The sequence below is a fragment of the Symphalangus syndactylus genome, chromosome 13 (genome assembly GCF_028878055.3).
Source record: "Symphalangus syndactylus isolate Jambi chromosome 13, NHGRI_mSymSyn1-v2.1_pri, whole genome shotgun sequence".
Taxonomy (NCBI): Eukaryota; Metazoa; Chordata; class Mammalia; order Primates; family Hylobatidae; genus Symphalangus; species Symphalangus syndactylus.
Window position 1 is genome coordinate 107,537,132 of NC_072435.2, and position 12,114 is coordinate 107,549,245.

Genomic DNA, 12,114 nt, shown 5'->3' on the forward strand with positions numbered 1-12,114 from the left:
TCATTTATCCTATAAACATATATTTAGCACTTACTATTAGGCTGAACCATGTGAAATTGATGATATTAGACCATTTTCACCTATAAAAATGGCAAGTTGTTCATACTGTTCAATCTAACTTTATACTTTGATAAATGAACACAATGAAACCAACCTTGTACTTCTGCTTGTAAATGCAAGTTAACAGTTATTGATTACTAGAGGTTTTTTTTTAGTCTCTATTTCTCTTAAATCTTATTGTCCCTGTAACTTCAAAATATTAGTCTTAGTATTCTAGAGTGGGGTGATCCCTACTGTTCAAGTCCTAGAACAGAACTGAACATATGAGACTAAGATGTGGTGTGTCTAAAGGTCCCACTGTCACTTTTTTGATAGTAGTTCTCCTTGTTTCTTATGAGTTTCCAAAACTTCACAGAATAGAAACCCAGGATTTTCTGTGTTCAACTTTAGAGACAGTAATAGCAATGGCAAGACCTGAGCAAGTTGTTGCATGCCCCCTGCCCCCACTTCCCCTGCAACCATGGAGTAGAGAGCCTTGAAATGACACATATAAATAATAATCTAGAATTTATTTTTTCTAGAAGAGACTTAGACAAATCTAATATCCATCAAGGTAACATGAGTCTATCTCTGAGATGAGAAGTGTCTTCCTCTCCCTGAACAGAGACTTTAAGGATCACTAGTGAATCTGGGAATAACTGGAGAGATACTCCCAATTCACCTAGAATGACTACTAACAATGGCACTATATTTCCTTTGAGTTCTGCAGTTTAGGGCATAGTTAGCAAAGATTTAAGATGTCCTTTCCCAACATTCTTTCCAATCCATTAGCATAGAATAACTCCAGTTCCTGGATATTCCAGTATTGTAGTTTCAAAGAATGGTAGAAGTACTGGCAGGAAAAGTAAGGGTGGATTCCAGTGAATTTAAGCCCCTGCTATAGAATCTCTTCTGTGAGCATAATAATGGTGTCTGGGTATCTGCATCACGCCGAGCCTCCTGCTTTAGTTGGTGGAATTTGTGCTGCGTCCAGCCATATACTCCACAGTTGAGTAGACCCTGAGATGTTGCCGTTAGAGCCTGGAGGAGATGAAGGGGTGATGCAGCCCATGCTTCAGGTTTTCAGGGATCCAGGGAATAATTCCCACTCCCCTTATTCATAAAGCATTGTTATATTTTCTCTATCTCAAACATGAAGATCTGACATCAGTTTTTTATATTTTTCTAGTTCGTCCTGAACTCACTCTCTCACTCTCTACACTACACTGTTATGGATGACTGAGAGTTGGTCATATTTCTTAGTATATACATAGGGACAATGAAGTAGCTTCAATGCCCCTCCTTATTGCCTCATTTCCCAGGGTAACCTTGAGAAAACTGTCTCATCGGAATAGTCAGATAGCCCAAAAATCTTCTTAAATCCAATAAAGAAAAAAAAGAGAGATGATCATTCCATCCCCTCCTCACCATTCACCAAGAATAGCTCATTTATCCCATTCAGTTTACTCTAGATGGGAGAGAACCATGTAACTATCAATGTTTCATAAGAATATGCCTGGCAGATCTTGTTTATTTTTGCTGTCCATTCCTTAAAAACACATCAGTAAAATGAAGTTGACCAGAGATATATATGCTCTGGAATGCATGGAGGTACTTTTACAACATCATCTACCACGACTTTGAGAAAATTTTCACATTCTTCATAACTGAGTGTAAACAATACATTTTCTCTTTTGCAATGTAGAAGTACCCAGAGAGAAAAAATTGTGCTTACCGAGTAAAGGTAGTATAAGAAAATAGGATAAGCGGGTGTAAGAACAGAGATACTGAATGTTGAAGGTGTTACCTGGAGAACATAAAGGGCCATGTGAAGCTTGGTGTCCTGTGGCTTAGTCAGCTTTATGATCATCAGAATGACAGCTGTGAATACACAAAGTGTAAACATTCTTGTCAGTCCTGACTGTCTAAAGTATCAGGTTCCTCCACACACATGTCTGAGCATTATCAGAATGGAAACAGTAGGCATAATAAAATCCATCAGTGACGTTAACCTGTTATGCAAACCAATGAGTCTTAGGCCTCCAACTTCTAGTCTTTGTTGATGAAACTTTGTAGATTATTAGTGTAGTAATGGTAGCAGGATATACTATAGGAAGGTAATAATTTATACTACCTATCAATTCAGATTTTCCCAAGCTCTTTCATAAAAATTATCCAATCTGGGTGGGCGCAGTGGCTCATGCCTATAATCCCAGCACTTTGGGAGGCCAAAGTGGGCAGATCACCTGAGGTCAGGAGGTTGAGACCAGCCTGGCCAACATGGCGAAACCCTGTCTCTATTAAAAATACAAAAATTAGCTGGGCATGGTGGCATGCGCCTGTAATCCCAGCTACTCAGGAGGCTGAGGCAGGAGAATTGCTTGAACCTGGGAGGTGGAGGTTGTAGTGAGCTGAGATTGCACCACTGCACTCCAGCCTGGGCAACAGAGTGAGACTCTGTCTCAAAAAAAAAAAAAAAAAATTATCCAACCTGATCCTCACTATAACCTTATGTAGTAGGAAGGGCAGGTATTAATATCTCCAAGTCTGTCACGATGTTTTTTCCTCTTATATCATGGTGCATCTCATGTCTAATTATCTCAATTTCTAAAACATAAGAAGCAAAAGGAGTTAAGGAGGTCAGTAAAAACTGGAAATATGGGTAGGGCCCATACAAATTTTATAAAGTGAATAGGAATTTGCAGCCATCCTTCTTTTTTTTTTTTGAGATGGAGTCTCGCCCCGTCACCCAGGCTGGAGTGCAGTGGTGCAATCTTGGCTCATTGCAAGCTCCGCCTCCCAGGTTCACACCATTCTCCTGCCTCAGCCTCCCAAGTAGCTGAGACTACTGGCGCACGCCACCACGCCCAGCTAATTTTTTTTTTTTTTTTTTTTTTGTATTTTTAGTAGAGACAGGGTTTCACCGTGTCTCGATCTCCTGACCTTGTGATCTGCCTGCCTTGGCCTCCCAAAGTGCTGGGATTACAGGTGTGGGCCACCGTGCCTGGCCGCAGCCATCCTTCTTAGTGAGACAACTTTGCTTGATCAGAACCTAATAACTGCCCTCTTCACTGCCCATCTCTTCTTGTTAAGATACCTACCTGGGCCCCAGCAGCAAAAGAAGGCCACTGGGTAGAAGCGCACCCGCTGGTCCACAATGTGAATCACTGCCCACTGTTCACTCCCCAGAAAGCCAGTTGACTTCACAAACTTCTTATACAATGTCTGGGCTTGGATAAGTAAGACCTAAATATGAGTACAGCAGTGAGCAGTTTGCTTAAAGCTTAGTAAAATGCCCCAGGTCTATCCTCCTTCATTTTAAAAAGATTATTCTCTTAGAATCTCACAACAGGAACGACCCCATTCTCTTGTCTTTACTTTCTGAGATCAGGCTTTTTCTAAGAGAAAATTACCTTCAGAGTGAACTTTTACTAGGCTAGAGAAATGCACAGATACTAGTCAAACTTGTGTATCACGTTTAACACATGAACCTTACATCGACCTCTGGGCATTTCCCCCCACTGAGGCTAATCACAGTTTACACAGGAAGTTAAAAGTAAGCTCTAACTAGTTCCTCTTAAAACACTTTATTAGATATTTTGTTAGAAAGTGTTCTGTGCTAGTTTTCCCAGCACCCTTTATTAAGCTAGCCATATGTAGAAAGCTGAAACTGGATCCCTTCCTTACACCTTATACAAAAATTAATTCAAGATGGATTAAAGACTTAAATGTTAGACCTAAAACCATTAAAATCCTACAAGAAAACCTAGGCAATACCATTCAGGACATAGGCGTGGGCAAGGACTTCATGTCTAAAACACCAAAAGCAATAGCAACGAAAGCCAAAATTGACAAATGGGATCTAATTAAACTAAAGAGCTTCTGCACAGCAAAAGAAACTACCATCAGAGTGAACAGGCAACCTACAGAATGGGAGAAAATTTTTGCAACCTACTCATCTGACAAAGGGCTAATATCCAGAATCTACAATGAACTCAAACAAATTTACAAGAAAAAAACAAACAACCCCATCAAAAAGTGGGCAAAAGACATGAACAGACACTTCTCAAAAGAAGACATTTATGCAGCCAAAAGACACATGAAGAAATGCTCGTCATCACTGGCCATCAGAGAAATGCAAATCAAAACCACAGTGAGATACCATCTCACACCAGTTAGAATGGCCATCATTAAAAAGTCAGGAAACAACAGGTGCTGGAGACGATGTGGAGAAATAGGAACACTTTTACACTGTTGGTGGGACTGTAAACTAGTTCAACCATTGTGGAAGTCAGTGTGGCGATTCCTCAGGGATCTCGACCTAGAAATACCATTTGACCCAGCCATCCCATTACTGGGTATATACCCAAAGGACTATAAATCATGCTGCTATAAAGACACATGCACACGTATGTTTACTGTGGCACTATTCACAATAGCAAAGAGTTGGAACCAACCCAAATGTCCAACAACGATAGACTGGATTAAGAAAATGTGGCACATATACACCATGGAATACTATGCAGCCATAAAAAATGATGAGTTCATGTCCTTTGTAGGGACATGGATGAAACTGGAAAACATCATTCTCAGTAAACTATTGCAAGGACGAAAAACCAAACACCGCGTGTTCTCACTCATAGGTGGGAATTGAACAATGAGAACTCATGGACACAGGAAGGGGAACATCACACTCCGGGGACTGTTGTGGGGTTGGGGGAAGGGGGAGGGACAGCATTAGGAGATATACCTAATGCTAAATGATGAGTTAATGGGTGCAGGAAATCAACATGGCACATGGATACCTATGTAACAAACCTGCACATTGTGCACACATACCCTAAAACCTAAAGTATAATAATAATAAAAAAAAAAAGAAAGTGTTCTGTGCTTAACACTTCAGCACCATGGCTGAGCTTAAATTCTCAACTCTAAGCAACAGAAGTTTTAGAAAGTCACTTTGTAGCCGGTGCGGTGGCTCACGCCTGTAATCCCAACACTTTGGGAGGCTGGGGCAGGCAGATCACGAGGTCAGGAGTTCAAGACAGCTTGACCAACATGGTGAAACCTGTCTCTACTAAAAATACAAAAATTAGCCAGTCGTGGTGGCATGTGCTTGTAATTCCAGCTACTCAGGAGGCTGAGGCAGGAGAATTGCTTGAACCTGGGAGGCAGAGGTTGTAGTGAACTGAGATGCGCCATTGTACTCCAGCCTGGGCAACAGACCGAGACACAGTCTCGAAAAAAAAAAAAGAAAGAAAGAAAGTCACTTCTTGCCTTTAGATGGAAAACAAATTGCTTTTTCCCTACTGTCAGCTGTCTGAATAAGGTTTAGCTCATGAAACAAATATAAATCAGTTCAAAAGTCCAATGTGTTTTTTTGCAAAAATTAAATAACACTCTTGGTAACAAATCTGAATCTTTTCCCTAATCCAGATCTACTCTCTAAATTAATAACCTCATTACTTAATCAAGTTCAGCCATGTACACAGTCTCTTTTCCCTACATAAGCATCAAAAGGAGACTTGAGTTTGAGAATACTTAACGTCTAAAAGAATCAGTTCACCATCTGCTGATTTTTTTTATTTTTTTAGAGATGGAGTCTTGCTCTGTTGCCTGGGCTGGAGTGCAGTGGCACGATCTCAGTTCACTGCAACCTCTGCCTCCCGGGTTCAAGCAATTCTCCTGCCTCAGCCTCCCAAGTAGCTGGGACTACAGGTGCATGCCGCCATGCCTGGCTAATTTTTTTTGTATTTTAGTAGAGACAGGGTTTCACTGTGTTGCCCAGGCTGGTCTCGAACTCCTGAGTTCAGGCAATCTGCCTGCCTCGGCCTCCCAAAGTGCTAGGATTACAGGCATGAGCCACCATGCCCGGCCACCATCTGCTGATTTTTAAAGAATCTAGAATGCTAATTCTGAATATACACTGAAACCTGGGCTATTCTAAAGAAGCAATCAGGAATCCTCAGGGTGCCAGGATTTGGGACCTGTCTCTCGTTAGTCAGTTCCAAACATAAACCATCAAACCCATTTTAATATGAACTAGTTATCGTGTACTCTTTACAAACTGCTGATTTGAACTGAGCCATCTCATTGTGTGTGTGTGTGTGTGCGTGCGTGTGTGTGTATATGTGTGTGTGTGTGTGTGTTTTGAGACAGAGTATCCTTTGTTGCCCAGGCTGGAGGGGCACGATCTCGGCTTACTGTGACCTCCGTCTCCTGGGTTCAAGCGATTCTCATGCCTCTGCCTCCTGAGTAGCTGGGACTATATGCACGTGCCACCATGCCTGGCTAATTTTTGTATTTTTAGTAGAGACGGGGTTTAGCCATGTTGGCCAGATTAGTTTCGAATTCCTGGCCTCAAGTGATCTACCCCCCTTGGCCTCTCAAAGTGCTGGGATTACAGGTATGAGCCACTGCGCCCAGCCAAACTGAGCCATCTCTATAATTTATGTTTGAATTGCCAAAGGAAATTCCCCGTAACTGTATCTAGTTCACAGGTGCTAGTGGGATACATTTGATCTGCAGGTAGATACCTTGTAATTCTTGAACTGAAACATAAAAAGAGGAGAAAATGATACTGAAAAATAGATACGGGAAATACAAAGGCATATCTGCTCATTTACTGCTTTTGAATGAGGCAGTTATGTAACTTACTATCCCCTGGATAATTATTCTAATTGTATATCATCCTGATATCAAATGAGTATCTGAAAACTTCATGAGCCACTTAGCACTTCAGCCCCAGTTAGACATAGCATAAATGCAAATTTATGGCCAAATGAAGAATTTAAAAAAGAAAATTATTTTATTATTTGGAAAATTAAATCAAAGCATATGTTCTATGTTTCAGAGTGTCATCCTAACTATGTAAAGGATATATTTGACACATATGAGTTTTCTGGCCATAGGGGATTGATGAAGCCTATACTAGTACAGTGAGCATAATTTTCACCTAATAAATACAAGCTTTTTTCTCTCTCATCATTTGATTTAGGGAAGTGTAAAAGTCTGGGGCAGTAATTAAATTGTCAAGATCTCCTAGCTACTTTCTTAGTTCTAGGACCACAAGAAGTGCCTCTCTGCCCCATCTTTCCCAGGTCCTGGGAATACTGGCCCATCCCCCTCATTTCCTCATCTCTCCACAAAGGAAGATAGGGTGGTACCATACCATAATGGTAAGGAGGCTGAGTACAAAGCTGCCCAGGAAAATGGCGATACCATAAAAATAAAGTGTGCTACAGACAGATGTGTTGGCAGAAGGTGGGAGTTCAGCCATGGCTGATGGCGGTGAGTGCATCAGGATACACCTAGGAAGAAAATCAATAAACAGGAGTACTACTACAGATGTAAGAAAAGAGCTGCTCAACAAGAGTTAATAAGCATGTTATTTTACTTATCATTTTGCTAACTCTTGCCCATAAAACCTTGTCTCTCCCGCACAGACAATTATCTTGTAGTCATTTTGTGTTACACTTTTACTTACGTATTTTTAGCCTTTACTACATCTTGCTCCCAAGCCCATTTCTAATATTAGCACTTTGGTCAGAATGTATGTAGAAAGTCTTTTTCCAGCTCTATTTATAGAAACAAATAGGTGTAGCTTGCCATGAAAATTATACATTTAGTTCTTACTTACTTGTGGCTCTGACTGAAGTTTTGGAAACATTCACTAGCATTGCCCAGACAGAATACAGGTGTCATCAATAGTAGAGGTATCAGGCTGGGAGGGAAAAAAAGTATCACCTTAATATCCACTCTTTTTCATGCCCTTCCTCCTTTGAAGAATATTCTCCTGCTCTTCCCTCAACTCTATCATCCCACCAATCTCCACAAATAACACATTTAATTTCTTCAAGAAAAATACCTCAAATACCTTAGGTATTCCTTCTTTTCCAGTTCCTAGGGAAGTACAATGCAGTGGGGAATTTTATACCTAGGTTAATGAACCCTACCATAGTTTCACAGAGAATCTCTGGGAGCTATATGGTCAGATAAAAATGCAAGTGGGTCAAAGTGAAAGGAAAATCTACTAAGGAGTTCTGTGTGCAGTCTGTTTCACTTTCTATGGTGACCAGGGATAATCTTATTCTCATCAGCCCCTTCTTGGGAGCTTTTCCAAAGTGTAGCTTTAAATAGCCAGCTATTTATCCTGCTAAATATAGTCAGCTCCCTGTAAGAGGAAAAGATCCAGGAGCAAAAGTCACAAAGTCTAAAACCAACTCTGATATGGCCACCACTTTAGGTGAGATCCAAACCCTTTCTGAACTCTGTAATCCTAAGAGTCTTACCCAATGTTATAAAGTAGATGATATCCTGAAGGCCATCTATTACAACTCTTTATGATACAGGAAAAGGAATAAGTGATCCAAAGACTCAAAGAAATTTGTTCAAGGCTACATAGAGTTGATGGTAGAATTGGAGCTAAAACCCAAATCTATAACATCAAGCTACTTCCCTATTCAATGTGGAAAAATGGAACCAATGAACACGTATTTGTTGTTTCTAAGTTAGGCTCTGTGAGGACTTAGGAGTGACAATGGAAATAAAGGGCACTGTCCTATTTGTTCCCACCTGAACACCAGAATAATGGGAGTCTACATCTTGCTAAGAAGTAAAGAAAAAATTTTACCTTGAGAAAACAAAGGCCATTTGACCAACTCGACAAGTATAATCTATTACCTATGAAAAGAATAAATGTGAGAAATGTCTTAAGACATTGTCGATCATATAATAATAAATATCAGATCATCAGTTAACACTCAATAGAACAAAAAGATTTCCAAAAGCCAGTCTACTTCTGTCAAGCAATATTTGCTATAAAATTCATCAAATAGATAGTTCCTTATTAGCACTGTATATAATAGAATTTTATCTCTATTACTATATTCTGAAAAGTACAGCAACAACAACAACAACAACAACAACAAAGCCATAAAGAAAGCCTGCAGGAAGTAGCCTAATATGGATTTTGGGTACTCAAACAAATTCTTTTAAAAAGAAAGGCATATATGAAATCATATAGTAACCCTCTATCTTCTAATAACAGTTCAGCTCTTTTCTCTTAGACCCAGAGATATGTGGACTTCTTCAGACTTTATGAGTGGAATGAAACCCTTCTTGTAAGATGACCAGTAAAAAGTGTAATAGGCCAGGATTAGTATAATAGGGCAGGATCAAATACGCCCTTTGGATGTAAGACTATTAGACACTAGACGACAGAACATTTTCAAAATCTTGACTTGTGTTAGACACTGTAAAACAACTTATAGAAGAATTTTTCCTACCCTCTAGGACTTTATGATGTAAGACTTTGAATAGAACATCTTAAAGAAATAATAGAATTAAAAATAAACTTTTTTCTAATTTAAGATAGAAAACATTATATTTGGAATGGCATTGTTAGGGATCAATAAGCATTAAGTGAGCAATTAATCAATAATCAGATATTGGTAATTAATTTGCCCCAAACAGTTTGGATCAGGAATAGAACAGCTAGTGATGACTTTGGGAAAATAAATAAAATTGTTTTTTGTGACCCCTCCCACTCACTTCCCTTCTTCACTGTTTATTCTTTCCTCTGTCAGGTGGTTATCCTGTGTTTAACTCTTATTTTTACCTGGGTACCAATGAATCTCTGATAAAAAGCTTATTGCTGGCTGGGTACAGTGGCTCATGCCTGTAATCCTAGCACTATGGGAGGCCGAGACAGGTGGATCACGAGGTCAAGTGATCGAGGCCATCCAGGCCAACATGGTGAAACCCTGTCTTTACTAAAAATACAAAAATTAGCTGGGTGTGGTGGCACGCACCTGTAGTCCCAGCTACTTGGGAGGCTGAGGCAGGAGAATCGCTTGAACCTGGGAGGTGGAGGTTGCAGTGAGCAGAGATCACGCCACTGCACTCCAGCCTGGTGACAGAATGAGAATCCGTCTCAAAAAAAAAAAAAAAATTTATGGCAGAAGTCTTGCTAGAGTATTTCAGAGAGAACTCAGGCCGAACATGGTGGCTCACATCTGTAATCCCAGCACTTTGGGAGGCCAGGGCAGAAGGATCACTTGAGCCCAGGAGTTTGAGACTAGCCTAGGCAACATAGTATGACCCCCTGCTCCGTCCATCTCTACAAAACTACAATTAAAAAAAGAAAAGAAAAAATTAGTCGGGCATGGTGGCACACACCTGTGGTCCCAGCAACTTGGGAGGCTGAGATGGGAGGATCACTTGGGCCCAGGAGATTGAGGCAGCAGTTAACTGTGATCATATCTGATCATATCACTGCACTCCAGCCTGAGTGACAGAGTGAAACCTTGTACCAAAAAAAATAAAAAGAAAAGAAAACCCAAAGAAGAAAAAGTATCTTCAAAGCTCTGTGTGTGTGTGTGTGTGTGTATGTAGCTACAACAGCAGACTAATAGGTAGTGGAGTTAATATCTTAGGCTATGGTTGGGCATGGTGGCTTATGCCTGTAGTCCCAGCACTTTGGGAGGCTGAGGTGGGTGGATCACCTGAGGTCAGGAGTTCAAGACCAGCCTGGCCAAAATGGCGAAACCCCGTCTCTACTAAAAATACAAAAATTAGCCGGGTGTGGTGGCATGCACCTGTAGTCCCAGCTACTCAGGAGGCTGAGGCAGGAGGATCACTTGAACCTGAGAGGCGGAGGTTGCAGTGAGTCAAGATTGCACCACTGCACTCTAGCCTGGATAACAGAGTGAGACTCTGTCTCAAAAAAAAAAACCAAAAAACAAAAAACAAAAAAACACACACTCCGGGACTGTTGTGGGGTGGGGGGAGGGGGGAGGGACAGCATTAGGAGATATACCTAATGCTAAATGATGAGTTAATGGGTGCAGCAAAACAACATGGCACATGGATACATATATAACAAACCTGCACATTGTGCACATGTACCCTAAAACCTAAAGTATAATAAAAATATATATATATATTTTTTCTTCTTCATATATATATATATATATATATATACATATAAAATACTTCTTCCTCTTTGGGTTTTCTTTTCTTTTTATTTTTTTGAGACAGGGTTTCACTCTGTTACTCAGGCTGGAGTGCAGTGATATGATCACAGCTCATTGTGGCCTCAATCTCCTGCCCCCCACATATGTGTGTGTGTGTGTGTATATATAGACACACACACACACACACACATACATATATATATACATACATATATACACATATACACATATATATACATATATACACATATATACATATATACACATATATACATATATACACATATATACATATATACACATATGTGTGTGTGTGTGTGTGTGTATATATATATATATCTTAGGCTAAAGCTTTTCTTCTTGAAACCAATGATAGAGTATGGGTTATAAAGAGAAGTATCGTATATGCATTTGTATGCATAAAAACCAGTAGGATACCGTATTTGAGAGCTAATCTCAGTCCTTCCCATTTTTTTTTTCAAATTTTTTTTGTTCTGCTGCCAGGAGCTCAAGCCTCAGAAAATTATTGCCCCATGTTTTCTCCATTCTTGGCTTCTGTTCTAATCACGGCAACTTCTTTAGGGAATGACTTGTGGCTGAATAAGTCTCACAAGCTACAGTCAGTCTATTGGCTTTTGAATGAATGAATGAATAAATAAAAACTTGAAATGCTATCCCTGTAAGGCTGCTGAACTTTTTAGACATTCATTTACCTAAACAGAAAGATATTGAATAATTATTTCTTTATAGTATCTTTCAGTTATAGAATCCTAAGGATATATAGCCACAGGTCCTTACTAACTTGTAGGGAGCTAAGAAACTACCGAGTTTAAAATATGGAAGAGTAGGCTGGGTGCGGTGGCTCATGCCTGTAATCCCAGCACTTTGGAGGGCTGAGGGCAAATCATGAGGTCAGACGATCGAGACCATCCTGGCCAACATGGTGAAACCCCATCTCTACTATAAATACAAAAATTAGCTGGGTGTGGTGGCACGTGCCTTTAATCCTAGCTACTTGGGGGGCTGAGACAGGAGAATCGCTTGAACCAGGGAGTCAGAGGCTGCAGTGAGCCAAGATCACACCACTGCACTTCAGCCT

General features: G+C 40.2%; 1 protein-coding gene across 7 annotated transcripts in view; it reads right to left on the minus strand.

Annotated features, from left to right (window-relative positions):
• Positions 1–550: 550 nt before the first annotated feature.
• The window catches only part of TMEM116 (transmembrane protein 116), a 91,862-nt gene continuing 80,298 nt past the window's right edge, over positions 551–12,114 (minus strand). For all 7 annotated transcript variants that reach the window (XM_055238728.2, XM_055238724.2, XM_063614512.1 and 4 more), the window contains 6 exons: positions 8,672–8,721; positions 7,679–7,762; positions 7,211–7,349; positions 3,141–3,285; positions 1,847–1,920; positions 551–1,080 (listed from right to left, as the gene is read on the minus strand). In XM_055238728.2, coding sequence (XP_055094703.1) covers positions 874–1,080; positions 1,847–1,920; positions 3,141–3,285; positions 7,211–7,349; positions 7,679–7,762; positions 8,672–8,721 — 699 coding nt within the window. In that variant the 3' untranslated portion in view covers positions 551–873. The remainder of the gene's footprint in view (positions 1,081–1,846; positions 1,921–3,140; positions 3,286–7,210; positions 7,350–7,678; positions 7,763–8,671; positions 8,722–12,114) is intronic.